At 39.7% G+C, this 17,016-nt stretch overlaps 1 protein-coding gene across 1 annotated transcript in view; it reads left to right on the top strand.

Annotated features, from left to right (window-relative positions):
• Positions 1-7,013, top strand: part of NEB (nebulin) — a 207,157-nt gene extending 200,144 nt beyond the window's left edge. The window contains exons 141-147 of the mRNA XM_044242061.1: positions 281-373; positions 1,373-1,480; positions 1,585-1,768; positions 2,088-2,180; positions 3,013-3,165; positions 3,454-3,560; positions 6,589-7,013. Of these exons, the coding sequence (XP_044097996.1) occupies positions 281-373; positions 1,373-1,480; positions 1,585-1,768; positions 2,088-2,180; positions 3,013-3,165; positions 3,454-3,560; positions 6,589-6,762 (912 nt within the window). The 3' untranslated portion in view covers positions 6,763-7,013. The remainder of the gene's footprint in view (positions 1-280; positions 374-1,372; positions 1,481-1,584; positions 1,769-2,087; positions 2,181-3,012; positions 3,166-3,453; positions 3,561-6,588) is intronic.
• Positions 7,014-17,016: the final 10,003 nt, after the last annotated feature.

Below are 17,016 nucleotides of genomic sequence, written 5' to 3'. Positions count from 1 at the left end.
ATATCACTAATTTATCTCACAGTTTTCCAAAAACTTCCACTTATTTTTAAAAATTCTTCTTTACTACTTAAAAACAAACCAACCCACCCCACCCCACCAGCTCAACTGATTTAATTCTTTTTTCATCTTGGGCTTTATACAATAACATTTGAATGGCTTTATCTTCCTGACGTGTTTCTTCTAGAGTGTGATTTAATTGAGCTGTAACACCAGGTAGATGACGGTTTTCAGGACTGGTTTTCTGCTCTCTGATGTCTGGATGCTCTCTTGGCTCCTCTAGGTCTTATACAAAGAGAATATGAGAAAAGCAACTCCGACCCCCGTTACTCCAGAGATGGAGCGAGCTAAGCGCAACCAAGAAAACATTAGCTCGGTATTGTTTAGGATTAAATACAGGAGTAGTGCAACGACTTGGAAAATAACATTTTAACACATAAACACGCCTTTCTCATTCAGCTGGGAAACACACTAAATTTAAAAAAAAAATGCAACATCTTGAAAAATAACATTTTAACACCATAAAAATTTTTGTGCACCTTATTCAACTGAAAATTTATTTTAAAATTAACAGAACCGTGCTTTTAAATTCCAAATGATCATACTAAGAAATAACAATTGCCAATGTTTTCCTTTTGTTTTAATGGGGGGGGGTGGGTAGTCTTACATAACCAACTGTAACAAATTGACTTCCTAACATCTCAATCTCCTGCTCCTCTTTATTTTTAAGGTACTTTATGAAACAGGTAATATTCGGAGACGGATGCCACCTTTGGCTTTGATATTTTGGGTTTTTCATGTCTAGAGGACTTTGATTTCTGTATTAACATTGGTTTATGAAATCTGGGCATAAACCTATGAAAACGATCACTTGTTGGAGAGGTACTTGTTTTGGAGCATCTGGCTGGCTCAGAAGAGCACGCAACTCGACGTCAGGGTTATGAGCTAAAGCACCATGCTAGGTGCAGAGACTACCTAATTGAACTTTAAAAAATTTAAAACGATAGTAGTTTTGAATGTCAGAATCCCATCTAGTGTCAAATACCATACAATCTGCTGGTGCTGCAATTCCTAGCAAATTCCAAAGAATACTTTCTTCCTATCCTCTTTGAAATTCTATGCCTTGTGTCCTTTGAAAATGAAAGTTATACTTTCAAAGTCAAAACATGTCCTTTCTCTCTTAAGGAGAGTCCTGCCCATTCATCCTCATGCTTATCTGTTCTACTGTTAGTCAAGGGCATCACTGGGTCCTTTCAGATGAGTCAAGCTTCCCTCCCCAGCTACTTTTATCCCCATGTGTTGGAAAAGTTTTTAAGGCTTTAGAATTAGAACACTGCCATGACCTGTACTTAATTCACGGTCTCTCCTCTGTCAGGTTCTTTATTCTGATAGCTTCCGGAAACAAATACAAGGCAAAGCTGCCTACGTCTTGGACACTCCAGAGATGAGACGGGTGCGGGAAACCCAACGACACATCTCAACGGTGAGTCAGCAATTTCTAAGGAGTGATTGGCCAGTCTGCTGGATCGTGTGGAAAAGGAAGTGATCACACCATCGTATTTTCACAAAATCAATTCATGATTTCAGGTGAAATATCATGAAGACTTTGAGAAACACAAGGGTTGCTTCACACCAGTGGTGACAGACCCTATCACTGAACGAGTAAAGAAGAACACACAGGATTTCAGTGACATTAACTACCGAGGTATTCAGAGAAAGGTGGTAGAAATGGAACAAAAACGGAATGACCAGGATCAGGAGACTATTACAGGTATATGAGCGCTTGGGGTGGGGGGTGCAGAGGGAATCATCTCTAAGGGGTAGAAGAACAAGAGTGGCATTAGTCATAGGAAGCTAAAGGATAAAGCACTTCAGCCTGTGTTTTCACCAGCTGTAAAACAAAACTATTATTTCACAGCTTGCAAAGCTGGTATCTTTCCTACCTTAGGCTTTGTTCTCTGAGAAGTCATGACCAGAAATAAGCTAAGTTGGTGTTCGTCCTCCTGTGGTTAAGTTCATGCCTTGCTTTCCAAGCTATTAGGAGTCCTCTAAGAACACCTGTTTTGATCCTTGATCTCACCTGCTTGCAGGTTTTCATGTCTGGCGTACTAATCCTGGCTCAGTGTTTGACTATGATCCAGCAGAAGACAACATTCAGTCACGAAGCTTACACATGATTAATGGTATGTTATAGCATACAACATGAAGGTCACTATTTAATGGGCTAGTGTCAATGACCTCTAGGAAACTAGAGTTGTCAGTGTTCTGATTTGTCCTTCAGCATAAAAACACTGCTGACTAGTGGGACGGTATCATTTTCCAGACAAATTTAAGTCAGGGAAAGGACTGTCTTACTGCCTCTGTATAAATCTTCAGGCCCCATTATTACCATTTTGTTTCTAAAGAAGAAAAAGTAGTACATCTTTCTATTCGAGAAATAATGGGGGAAAAAACAAAGGGAAGAGAATAAATTTTACTTTTGGCAACCTTCTGAAGACTCCTGTCATCAAGGAAGATTGTTAATTCAACAGAATAAGCCATGCCTTTAGGTCTTCTTTTCACGTTAAAAATGTAGAGTAATAAGTAATGACTGTCCTTAAAGGATTTATACTCTAGTCTGCTGATGGAGAGAAGTCAGTCAGTGGTTACACCCTGACATGCAGTTTCAAAGGCCAGCACACAAATTGTGGGAACTCAGGTAGAAGGCATCTGAATTCATTAGGGGAGGTGAAAGAGGCCATTATGGAGAAGTTGAAGGTGGAGTTTGAATGTGAGTTTTTGTGAGCCAGGAAAATGGGCAGGGTGAAGGGAAGGAGTTGTGGTCCAACACAGCCTCTGGGATTTGAACCTGGCTGTACAATTCAGCAGTTATGCGACCTCTGGTAAGGTACTTACACTGTCACGTGGAAATGAGGATGGCAGCCATACATAGGGTTTCGAGGGTTTAATTCATGGGAATCTACTGAAAATCATACCTAGCGCCAGTTCATGCCTGTCGGCCCCCCTTCCCGCCAGCGCAAGCGCAGCGCCGGAGCCGGGAGCATTCCCGGTCGGCCAGTGCACTGAGCATCAGCGGAGGCGAGGACAAGTCTGAGCACTCGGAAGCCGCCGACCAGCGCCTCTCCACCTACAGTGACGGCGGCGTCTTCTTCTCTGCAACCTCCTCAGGTACAAGTGGGCAGCCTGCCCGCTTGCCCAGTTACTAGCGCAGATGCTTTGAGTTAAAAAACTAAAACCAAACAAAACCAGATCATTTCTTCTGATGAGAAAAGACTAGACTTGTGGAGAGGTACACAAAACCAGATGTTTTATTTTCATTAACTTTATTAGCGCCTCCTTTCTTGGAAATCACTCTTAAGTTAGGGGACAAGAGGACACTGCTCAGCTGTTTGACACAAGTTAAGTGATGTCTAATCGCCTTTTCTTCTTACAAACTACCTTCCCCCCACCTTTTAGCTTACAAACATGCAAAAACCACGGAGCTCCCACAACAGCGATCCTCTTCAGTTGCCACTCAGCAGACTACAGTATCTTCCATCCCCTCTCACCCGTCTACTGCTGGGGTACGTAAACAACCAAGAGCTTCCTCCAGTCGTTCTTACCTTTCCAAATGTGCAGTAGTGATTAATAGTATTCTGGGTGGGGGTTTGTTTTTTCTTTTTCAGCCAAACCTATTTTATGAAATGCTCTTTTAATATATCTCATGTTTCCAAAAATACCAGAAATCCTTCGTTACCAAACTCAAACTGACTAAAATGATCATTTTGGGGCTCACTGGTCCTATTACATTAAAGTATCTACTTCTTGTAATCATTCTTCAAGAATATGTACATGTGGGGCGCCTGGGTGGCTCAGTGGGTTAAGCCGCTGCCTTTGGCTCAGGTCATGATCTCAGGGTCCTGGGATCGAGGCCCGCATCGGGCTCTCTGCTCAGCAGGGAGCCTGCTTCCTCCTCTCTCTCTCTGCCTGCTTGTGATCTCTCTCTGTCAAATAAATAAATAAAATCTTTAAAAAAAAAAAGAATATGTACATGTGTGCATGTGTCACACATATAAATGTGTCATTACCTTAGACCTCCCTTGTTACTATATTGAAGAGATAAATCAATCATGCTTACAATTCACCAGACTGCTTTAAAAACTCTTAGTTTAAAACCCTGGATTCATCCACAATGCCACAAAAACATAATTCTTCAGGGTTGAGGTGTAAGTGTTTATATGAAAAAAATATTTGCATGAAGAAAACTCTCTTTACTAAAAGACAAAGATGTCAAGTATTGAGACCCATTATATTTCAGGAATAGAATCTTATAAAGTTGTCATCTCTCCTGAAATCATAAATGCAAGGCAACTCCAGTCAAAATCCTAGAAGCATTATATATATTAATCCTTATATTTGTTTTAAAGAATGATCTAATTTGAAAAAGACAATAGAAAATAATTAACTGGGGGAGCCTGGGTGGCTCAATCAGTTAAGCATCTGCCTTTGGCTCAGGTCATGATCCCAGTGTCCTAGGATCGAGCCCCATGTCAGGCTCCCTGCTCAGCCAGGAGCCTGCTTCTCCTTCTCCCTCTGCTGCTCTCCCTGCTCATTCTCTCTCTTTCTCAAATAAATAAATATTTAAAAAAATTATTAACTGGATAAGAGCAAAACATACTATAAAGCTATTATTAAATATGGATTTAGCAGGGATATGAAAATAGATGAGGTCCAGAAATGGACCCTAAAAGGATTACAAATCAACAGGGGAAAAAAAATAAGAATTGTAAAATACTTGAGAAAAGTAGATACTAATTTTATAGTATTGGGGACAGGAAAGGCCTTCCTCAACAGGTTCTAGAACCTAAGAATGTGAAAAGAAATGACTGCATATTTGACCATAAAATTTTACATTTTTTATAACAAAAACATGTCAAACTGGGGGAAAATAGTCACAGCATACATAACAAAAAGATTTATAGCTAAAAGAGCCTAACACTCAAAAAAATTCATTGGCAAATTATTCTCCTTCTGGTCAAAATAAAAAAGACCTGGAAGCAAAAGATTCTACAACTTACAGCAAAAGAAACAGAAATAGCCAACAAAAAAGATATCTACCATAACTGCAAACCAGGAATATAAAAATTAAAACAATAAGTATTAGATTATTATGGTAGCAAATTTTTTAAAAAATTAAAATGCACGTACCACTTGACTTACTCCTTTCACCTTTAAAAGTTTTTTCTAGGGGCGCCTGGGTGGCTCAGTTGGTTGGACGACTGCCTTCGGCTCAGGTCATGATCCTGGAGTCCCGGGATCGAGTCCCGCATCGGGCTCCCAGCTCCATGGGGAGTCTGCTTCTCTCTCTGACCTTCTCCTTGCTCATGCTCTCTCTCACTGTCTGTCTCTCAAATCAATAAATAAAATCTTTAAAAAATAAAAAATAAAAAATAAAAAATAAAAAAAATAAAAGTTTTTTCTAAAATATTTGCCTAAAGGCAAACATTAGGGGATTAGTGTAAGAAAAATGGCTAACAATTAAATGTCTAGAAATATAGAAATGGCTAATTTGTGATCTTACTAAAATACAGAATTCTTTGTAGCGGTAAAAAGTCTATCAATCTATATTTATACGGAAAAGCCCTGAAGCTATATTAAATGGAAAGAATAGGTCAGAGTATTAATCAGAGTAATCATTTTATATATGTAGGCGGGAAGGGGAAACCTATCCTCGAATATGACTATATGTGTGTATATTTCGGGATACTAGGAAAAAATATGCAAGTTACATACCAAATTACTAACGAGTACCTGCATTTACGAAGGAAACTTGGGCACTTTCAAATTTTGTTTTTTTTTTTGTCTACAAATTGTTAGAATTTTAAAAATTTTATTTTGCAGTTGTAAACACACTTGAGAGCTATGTTCTTACCACATTTTTAATGTACTATAAAGCTATTTATCATTAAATATGGATTTAGCAGGGGAATAGGTAGGAAAATAGATGAAGTCCAGAAATGGACCCTAAAAGAATTACAAATCAAGCAGGGAGCCTGATGTGGGGCTTAATTCCAGGACCCTGGGATGATGACCTGAGCCAAAGGCAGAGGCTTTAACTCCCTGAGCCAGCCAGGCAGCCCCCAAAATTCTTTTCAACATGGCTGCACCATTTTATATTCCCATCTGCAGTTTATAAAAATTTCTCCACATCCTCCTCAATACCTGCTATTGTTTCTTTTTATCACCATTCTAATGTGTCATGTGGTATTTCATTGTGGTTTTCCCTGAGACTAGTAATGCCAAATATTTTTTTCAGGAGCTTATGGGCTATTTGTACATCTCCGTTGGAGAATGCAGATCCTTTGCCTCCCTCCTCCCCTCCCACCTTTTCCCAGTATTGAATGGTTGGGAGTTCTTTGTGTTTTCTGGATGGTAATCCCTTACCAGATGAATGATTTCCAAATATTTACCTTCCTGGTGGTAGCTGCACATTCTCTTTTGTCCAACTTAAATTTGTGGAGTAAGTCAAAAGAGATCTTAAAATTAGGCATTCAGGTTGGTTGATGAAAATCTAATACAAAATTTTTTTACCTTTTTTCATCCTATAAATAGAAAATCTTCCGTGCCATGTACGACTATATGGCTGCTGATGCAGATGAGGTGTCCTTCAGAGATGGAGATGCTATTGTAAATGTCCAAGCGATTGATGAAGGTTGGATGTACGGCACTGTGCAGAGGACGGGCAGGACCGGCATGCTGCCCGCCAACTACGTGGAGGCTATTTAATAAGCATGTCAGACTATCGCACCTGTGTGAGGACCTACACGTCCTGCAGTCAGTATTTCAGTTCAGACTCTCCACTATTACCGAAGTCCTCAAGCTGCCTAATGGTTTTTCTGTGTCAGTATGATTAATAGTCGGACCATCCCTTAATCTGTTTCTACATGAACCTCAGTAATTCTCCACTAAAACAAATGTTAATCAGATTTACTGCATTATTTTCTGGACGTGGACATAAAACTTAAGAGACAACATTAAACCCATCGGTTCATTATTTTTAAAATTGTCATTATTAAATTTCCATAGTGTTTTAAAGGAAATTTAATTATAGAATAGACATTTTAAAAGTTTATGCATTGTTATTGCTGTATCAGCCCAGAGTCTTTCTCTGTTACAAAAATGTTTGACATTTTTTAACAAGGATTCTGAACATGTTAAACACATTAAAGAAAAATGGCAGAAATACTCACCTTTTCCTTGTTTACTGAATGCTGATGCTTTTAATTCTAGTCCAGCTCTGAAGTTATAAAGGTGATAGTCAATATAAATAGTGGATAAGCTAGTAATAAAGTCTGTCATTCTGCAATAAACACCACTGATCTAATGACTGTTAACTTATTTTTAATAGTTTTATTACTGGTAAATTTCAGTAAAGCAAATCCATTACTTTAGAGCTCACTAAAAAAAATTTGAAAAGTACTATAACAAATCCACAAATGTAGGCTTTCTCAGAACTGAACTGTGTTCAGCAAGCTTCCCTTATGGCTAGCTGCTAACATTTTAGAAACAGATGTGGGATCAGCATGCACAGCTGGGAAATGGATGGCACTGCATACTCCATCCCTACTATTTCCTACAGACCTGCCCCCTCCAATGTGCCCTTGGCCAGAGCCCATCCAAAGTGGTGTCACAAGCCTGGCAGTGTGCAAGCAGCCCTGACAGGCTCCAGCACTGCTCCACAGTGACTCTCGCCCTCAGGAGAGGGGAAGACAACCACATACGCCAGCCATAGCTCCAGCAGTGGACTCAGGGCAGACATCAGGCCTGACTATAGGCCCCACCTGCCAATGAAAGCATCTCAAGAGGACAACACAGGAAAAGAAACAGCCAGTTCCATAACTGCTGCATCTTTAGTGAACACCTGGTCTGACTCAAGCCCAGGGTGGCCCCCAGACTGGCCCACTAACACCATGAGGACAAAACCCTGTCCACAAGTGGCAAAGAGAGCCATTGCAGATGACTGGATGGAAGGCAAAGTATGGTGCACACAACACACGTAGGAGATAGCCCTGAAGAGTCAGGTACTGGTGAACAGAGCATATTGTGCAGGAGGACACCACAGCACCTCTTCTTCATACGGCCACTACTTGCAAGAGCAGGAGAGTAGCTGACTTTCCTAACACACTGAAATAGAGTTAGATAAAATGAAGAGTCAGAGGATCATGTCCCAAATGAAAGACCAGGACAAATCACAGCAAGATTTAAAAACAAAGAGCTAAGTAATAGTCATGAAGATACTCAGTAGATGTGAGCAAAGACTTGATCTTGGTGAGGTGCTTAACAAAGAAATAGAAACATGAAAACCAGAGATAAACTCAGTGACTGAAATTGAAAACATAATGGAATAAATAGATGAGAGGAATCAGAACAAATCAGTGCCCCGGAGGAAAGAGTAATGGAAAGCAATCAAGCTGAATATAAGAGAAGAAAAACTTAAAAAAACAACAACAAAAACAAAACAAAAAAAAACAAAAAAAAAGAAGACTAAAGAAATCAGTTTTGTGTTTTTTTTTTTAAACGTTTTATTTATTTATTTGACAGAGAGAGGTCACAAGTAGGCAGACAGGCAGGCAAGAGAGGGAAGCAGGCTCATTGCTGAGCAGGGAGCCTAATGTGGGGCTCGATCCCAGGATCCTGGGATCATGACCTGAGCTGAAGGCAGAGGCTTAGCCTACTGAGCCACCCAGGCACCCCAAGAAATTAGGTTTTTAAGCATAGTAACATTCATATTACAGGTATCTCAAAGAAGGAGAGAAAAGGGGGCAGGAAATTTATTTCAAGAAATAATGGCTGAAAACTTTCCAGATCTAAGAAAGGGAACAAATTTAAGATCCAGGAGCCACCAGAACATCCTCAACAAAACTCAAGGAACTCCATACTAAGAAGCAATATAATTAACATGGCAAAAGTACTGATAAAGAGTTTTAAAATCAGCAAAAGAGTTACAAGGGAAACCCCAAATGCCTTATCAGTGGATTTTTAAACTTAAACTATAGGCCAGAGCAGAGTGACATGACAAAGTGCTGAAAAGAAAACAAAGTACTAAAAGAAAAAAAACACCTGTTGCCTAAAATACTCTGTCCAGCAAAGCTATCATTCAGAATGGAAGGAGAAATAAAGCGTTTCAGGACAAACAAAAAGTTAAAGGAATTCATGACCACTAAACCGGTCCTACAAGAAATGTTAAAGGGGACTCTGAGTGGAAAGTCAAGTAGTAGTAAGAAAAGTAGGAAGCACAAAAGCAGTAAAATTAAGTATCTATAAAAATAAGTCAAGGAATCCACAAAATAAAAGGATGTAAAGTATGACACCGTATACCCAAAACGTTCAGGGGAGAGAAGACTGGGTTAAAACTTAACCCACTATCAGTTTAATACAGACTACTATATGCAAAAGATGTTATATATAAACCTAATGGAACAACAAACTAATAGATAGACAAAAAAATAAAAAGAAGGATCCCAACTACATCACTACAGAAAGCCAGCAAACCATGACAGAAAATGAGAAGGAACAGAGAAGAACAAGAACAACCATAAAACAAGTAGCAAAGTAAGTACATACCTATCAATAATTACTTTGCATGTAAATGGAGTAAGTGCTCCAATCAAAAGATAGAAGGTGATGGAATCCGAGTTAAAAGGTAAGACCCATCTACACAATACCTACAGAGACTCATTTCAGACTTAAAGACACACAGAGATTGCAAGTGAAGGGAAGGAAAACCATTGACATGCAAGTTAAAGTAAAAAGAAAGCTGGGATAGCAACACTTATATCAGACAAAAGAGACTAAAAAGACAGTATCAAGAGACAAAGGACACTATATAATTTAAAGGACAAATCCAACAAGCTCTTGATCTCAGGGTTGTGAGTTCCAGCTCTACACTGGGTACAGAGATTACTTAAACTTTTTTAAAAAGATATAATTGTAAATTGGGAAGCATCCAAATACATAAAGCAGCTAATAATTAAAATGAAGTAATTGATGTAATACAATAGTAGGGGACTTAAAACACATCAGTGTTTCAAGTGTCCACACATCAGTGGACAGATCATCCAAACAAAATCAACAAGGAAACAGTGGCTCTGAATGACACAATGGACCAGATGGATCTAACAGATATATTTAGAACTCTCCATCCTAAAACAGCAAAACACACATTCTTTTCAAGTACACATGGAACATTCCCCGGAATAGATCACACATTAGGCCACAAACCAAGCCTCAACAAATTAAAATTAAAACCATACCATGTGTCTTTCCCTCCACAACACTATGAAACTAGAAAACAACCACTAGAAAAAATCTGGAAAAAACACAAATACATGGAGGTCAAAAACATGCTACTAAACAATGAATGGGTCAACCAAGAAATCAAAGAGAAAACTAAAAAACACATGAAGAAAAAAGAAAACATAAGCATCCAAAATCTTTGGGACACTGCAAAATCTATTGTTAAGAGGGAAGTTTACAGCAATACAGGCTTACTTCAAGGAGCAAGAAAAATCCCAAACAACCTAACCTTATACCTAAAGCAGCTAAAAGGGAAGAACAAATAAAACCCAAAACTAGAAAAAAAGAATAAAGATTGGAGCAGACGTAATAAAAATAAAGGTTGGAGCAGAAATAAGCAAAACATTAGTACAGATTATTGAAGCCACGAGCTGGTTCTTTGAAAAGATTCCTCAATAATAAAAGAGGACTCAAAGAAAATCAGAAATCAAAGAAAAGAAATAACCAACACCACAGAAATATAAAGGATTACAATATTATTAAAAAAAAATTATATGCCAACAAATTGGACAACCTACAAGATCTGAATCAATTCCTAGAAACCCTGACCCTCCCAACACTGAATCAGGAAGAAATAGAAAACTTGAGAAAACTGATTAGCAGCAATATAATTGAATCAGTAATCTAAAAAAAAAATCCCAACAAACAAAAGTCCAGGACCAGATGGCACCACGTGTGAACACTACCAAACATTTAAAGAAGAGTTAATACCTAGTCTTTTCGGGGCGCTTAGGTGGCTCAGTCGGTTAAGCATCTGCCTCCGGTTCAGGCCATGATACCTGTGTTGGGCTCCTTGTTTAGTGGCCAGTCTGCTTCTCCCTCTGCCTCTGCATCCCCTGCCCTATTCGTGGTCTGTCTCAAATAAATAAATAAAAATCTTAAAAAAAGAAAAGTCTTCTCAAACTATTGCAAAAAATAAAAGAGGAAGAAAACTTCCAAATTCATTCTATAAGGACAGCATTATCTATTGGTATAAAAACTGGATAAAGACACTACCAAAAAGAGAGAACTATATTTTCATTTTTTTTTAAGATTTTTTATTTATTTATTTGACAGAGAGAAATCACAAGTAGACTGAGAGGCAGGCAGAGAGAGAGAGAGGGAAGCAGGCTCCCTGCTGAGCAGAGAGCCCAATGCGGGACTCGATCCCAGGACCCTGAGATCATGACCTGAGCCAAAGGCAGCGGCTTAACCCACTGAGCCACCCAGGCGCCCCAAAAAGAGAGAACTATAGGCCAGCATCTCAACACAGACGCAAAAATCCTCAACAAAATATCAGCAAACTGAATCCAAAAAAATCATCCACCACAATCAAGTGGGACTTATTCATGGGATAAAAGGGTGGTTCAAAATATTCACAAATCAGTCAACATGACATATTACATCAACAAGAGAAAGGATAAAAACTACATGACCATCTCAACAGACGCAGAAAAAGCATCTGACAAAGCAAAACATCTATTCATGATAAAAACCCTCAACAAACTAAGTTTAGAAGAAACCTATCTCAACATACTAAAGGCAGTATTTGAAAAAACCCACAGCGGGGGTGCCTGGGTGGCTCAGTGCTTTAAACCTCTGCCTTCGGCTCAGGTCATGATCTCAGGCTCCTGGGATTGAGCCCCACATCCAGCTCTCTGCTCAGCAGGGAGCCTGCTTCCCTCCTCTTTCTGCCAGCCTCTCTGACTACATGTGACACCTCTCTCTTTCTCTCTCTGTCAAATAAATAAAAAATATCTTAAAAAAAAAAAAAAGTGGACCACTTTCTTACACCATACACAAAAATAAACCCCAAATGGCACTGCTTCCCCCTCACCTCTGCCTGCCTGTGATCTCTCTCTCTCTCTCTGTCAAATAAATAAATAAATCTTAAAAAAAAAAAAAAAAGAAAGAAAAGAAAAACCCACAGCAAACATCATACTCAATGGCGAGGAAACAGAGCTTTCCCCTATGGTCGGGAGCAAGACAAAGATGTTTAATCTCACCACCTTCACTTTGTTGAACAGTATCAGAAGTCCAAGCTACAGCAATCAGAGAAGAAATAAAAGGCATCCAAACTGGTAAGGTAGAATGAAAACTTTCACTATTTGTAGATAACATGATTCTATATTTAGAAAACCCTAAAGAGCGGCACCTGGGTGGCTCAGTGGGTTCAAGCCTCTGCCTTCGGCTCTGGTCATGATCCCAGGGTCCTGGGATCGAGCCCCACATCGGGCTCTCTACTCAGCGGGGAGCCTGCTTCCTCCTCTCTCTCTCTGCCTGCCTCTCTGCCTACTTGTGATTTCTGGCTGTCAAATAAATAAATAAAATCTTTAAAAAAAAAAAAAAACCTAAATATGCCATCAAAAAATTACTAGAACTGATAAATGAATTCAGTAAGGGGGCGCCTGGGTGGCTCAGGGGGTTAAGTCTCTGCCTTCGGCTCAGGTCACGATCCCAGGGTCCTGGGATCGAGTCCCACATCGGGCTCTCTGCTCAGTAGGGAGCCTGCTTCCCCCTTTCTCTCTGCCTGCCTCTCTGCCTACTTGTGATCTCTCTCTCTCAAATAAATAAATAAAATCTTAAAAAAAAAAATGAATTCAGTAAGGTCGCAGGATACAAAATACACAGAAATCCATTGCATTTCTACACATTAATAATGAAGCAATGAAAGAGAAATTAAAGAAACAATCCCATTTGCAATTGCACCAAAAATAATAAAACACCACATGTGGATGCACATGGACTGGAATAACAAATATTTACCATCCAAAGCAATCTACAGATTTAATGCAATCCTTATTAAAATCCCAACAGCATTTTTCAAAGAGCAGAATAATCTTAAAAATTGAATAGAACCACAGAAGACCCCAAAAAGCCAAAGCAATCTTGAGAAAGACAAAACTGAGGTTACTACAATCCCCCCAAACTGAGGTTATTACAATCCCCCAAAACAAGGAATAATACTAATATGTAGTAATCAAAACAGTATTGTACTGGCACAAAACCAGACACATAGATCAATGGAGGACAGAAAACCCAGAAACAAACCCATGATTATACAGTCAAATTAATCTTTGACAAGAGAGGCAAGACTATGCAAAAAGAAAAAGTCTCTTCAACAGATAGTGTTTGGAAAACTAGACAGTTACATGCAGAGGAATAAAAGTGGACCACTTTCAGGGGCGCCTGGGTGGCTCAGTGGGTTAAGGCCTCTGCTTTCGGCTCAGGTCCTAATCTCAGGGGACTGGGATCCAGCCCCACATCGGGCTCTCCGCTCAGCAGGGAGCCTGCTTCCTCCTCTCTCTCTGCCTGCCTCTCTGACTACATGTGACACCTCTCTCTCTCTCTCTGTCAAATAAATAAAAAATATCTTAAAAAAAAAAAAAAAGTGGACCACTTTCTTACACCATACACAAAAATAAACCCCAAATGGATTAAGGACCTAAATGTGAGACCTGAAACCATAACTATCCTCGAAGAAGATGCACACACAGTATCTCCGACACTGTAGCAACTTTCTTTTTGTAGCAACATTTTTCTAGATATGTCTCCTAAGGCAAGGGAAATAAAAGCAAAAATAAACTATTGGGACTACATCAAAAAAGCTTCTGCACAGCAAAGGAACCAATCAACAAAACTAAAAGAATCTACTCAATAGAAGATATTTGCAAATGACAAATCTTAACAAAGGGTTCGTATCCAAAATATACAAAGAACTTATATAATTCAACACCCAAAAAAAATCTGAATTAAAAATGGGCAGAAGGGGGCGCCTCGGTGGCTGAGTGGGTTAAAGCCTCTGCCTTCAGCTCAGGTCATGATCTCAGGGTCCCGGGATCAAGCCCCACATCGGGCTCTCTGCTCAGCGGGGAGCCTGCTTCCCCCTCTCTCTGCCTGCCTCTCTGCCTACTTGTGATCTCTGTCTAATAAATAAAATCTTAAAAATAAATAAATAAATAAATAAAAATGGGCAGAAGACATGAACAGATATTTCTCTAAGATATACAGGTGGCCAACAGACACATGAGAAAATGCTCAACATCACAGATCATCAGGGAAATGCAAATCAATACTACAGTGAAATACCACCTCACACCTCACCCCTGTCAGAATGACTAAAATAAATAACACAAGAAACAACAAGCATTGGCAAGGAGGAAAAGGAACCCTCATGGACTGTTGGAGGGAATACAAACTGGTGGTGGAGCCACTAGAGAACAGTATGGAGGTTCCTCAAAAAATTAGAAATGGAACTACCCTATGATCCAATAATCACACTATTTACCCAAATATGAAAACACTAATTTGAAAATATGTGTGCACTTCTATGTTAATGTGGCATTATTTACAATAGCTGAACTGTGGAAGCAGCCCAATCATCCTTCAACAGATAAATGGATAAAGATGTGGTATACATATAATGGAATGTTGCTTAGCCATAAAAAAGAATGAAATCTTGCCATTAGCAACACGGATGGATCTACAGGATATAGTGCTAAGTGAAATAAGTCAGAGAAAGACAAATACTATCTGATTTTACTCATATGTAGAATTTAAGAAACAAAACAACGTAACAAAGATAGAAGACAAAAAACCAGACTCTTGAGAACTGATGGTTATCAGAATGGAAGTTGTTTGGGGGGAGTTGGGGAGGAATTGGTAAAGTGAAGGGGACTAAGGGTGTATTTATTATAGTAAGCATAGTGTAATGTACAGAACTGTTCAATCACTGTATTATATACCTGAAACTAACATTGTATGTTCACTGTACTGGAATTAAAAGGAACAAAATAAAAGGGAAAAATTCTGCATGTATTTTCAATATGAATTTATTATTTATCTTCTTAATAATGCAATTTGCTTCCTTGTTTGTAATGCATAGTGTTGGGGGAGCCCATGGAAAATGAGGGAGCTTTAAAAATGAGCTGTCACTCTTGCTCCTCCACTCAGGGAAAATATGGCCTGAGGGGAGCTATGTACAATGAAAAGAAGGCGGCAACTGGTCTCCCCAAATATACATCCTTAAGTGCTAATTTAAATTTAGAAATAGATTATAAATTCACTATTGCAAAACTAAAAAGTTAAACTTATGATTTAAAAAAAAAAAATAGCTATGGAGGCACCTGGGTGGCTCAGTTGGTTAAGCTCTGCCTTCGGCTCAGGTCATGATCCCAAGGTCCTGGGATTGAGCCCTGCATAGGGCTCTCTGCTCAGCGGGGAGCCTGCTTCTCTCTCTCTCTCTCTCTCTCTCTCTCTGTGCCTCTCTGCCTACTTGTCATCTTTCTCTGTCAAATAAATAAATAAAATCTTTAAAAAAAATTGCTATAGGATCAAATCCTAACCTCAGAGGATCTTTCTCATCTGCAGCTGGCAGACTGACAGCACAAGGCAAAGAGCAAACCGTCCTCAAGCTTCTTAAGATGTCTCTCTCTCTCCCTCCGAGACTGTGCACACGCGTGAATGCTCAGAGACCACATTTGCGTGCCAGGCACCACACTAGATGCTGGGGTTAGAGTGATGAGCCAGAACACTGCTGTGTCCTTATGAAACTTAATAGTCCCCCGAAAAAGGCAGGCCATGCTGAAGCATCTTAATGGTGGGAAAGACAGCCACTCTCCCATCTTCAATCTTCCTTTAAACTGGGCTAAAAATCCAGGTTCCATGCACCAATACCATTGTGTGCTGTTTCCAACCTTGGGAACAAAGTTTATGCTGTCTCAGTTACAATACATGTTTTAAAATTTCCTATTCACTTTTTTTTTTTTTTTTTTTTTTTTAGTAGACGGAGAGGCAGGCAGAGAGAGAGGGGAAGGGAAGCAGGCTCCCTGCTGAGCAGAGAGCCCGATGCGGGACTCGATCCCAGGACCCTGAGATCATGACCTGAGCCGAAGGCAGCGGCCTAACCCACTGAGCCACCCAGGCGCCCCTCCTATTCACTTTTTAAAGCTGCCAAAGTCTACTTTGCAGTTGCTGTTACAGATAAACAGACACAATTTTTATCGAATTCTATGGCTTTTAGTTAATAGCTTGAAAATTTTCATAAACAAAAATAGAGAACCCTACTATACCCACCTCCTGTAGCCTCACAAGTTTTCAATTCATGGCTGATACTGGTCTGTCTACTCTACCAGTGCTCTCCTCCCATTACCTTAAAGTGAATCCTATTAATCACATCTTAAAACAGTCACAATTGACACACCTTAAAACATATCCAGGGAATTTTCCTGCTCATCCACTTTGCAAGACTTCTGCTTGGCCCTCTACTCCGTAAATACAGTGATAACAGGGAAGTCCTTTGTACAAATAATCCACTACCACACACTTAAGACTGAAAGACCCCCTTCCTCCTTGGTAAGGTTTGTTTTAGCAACCTATTGTCCCCATAGCCTGATGGCAACACATTGTCTGTGGTCACCCAGTCTGTCAAAAGGAGAGACAAATGAGAAACGAAATGTACCGGGACTTTCCAGAGTGCTGTCCCAAGGAACCGCCAGAACGCCCTGACCCCAACGCCCAATCATGCCTGAATCAAATTAATCAATTAGACTCCTGTAACCAAGCATCTGCTTCTGTAAACTCGCTTCCCGCCACCCCAACCTTGCCCTATATAATCTGCTCCCCAACTTAGTCCGGCACGCTCAGCCCACAAAGGCTGATGCGTCCGCAGGCGCCTGTGTGACCAATAAACCTCTTGCAATTTGC

This window comes from Neovison vison, chromosome 3 (genome assembly GCF_020171115.1).
Source record: "Neovison vison isolate M4711 chromosome 3, ASM_NN_V1, whole genome shotgun sequence".
NCBI lineage: Eukaryota > Metazoa > Chordata > Mammalia > Carnivora > Mustelidae > Neogale > Neogale vison.
This window is presented reverse-complemented; position numbering and strand designations above follow the sequence as displayed.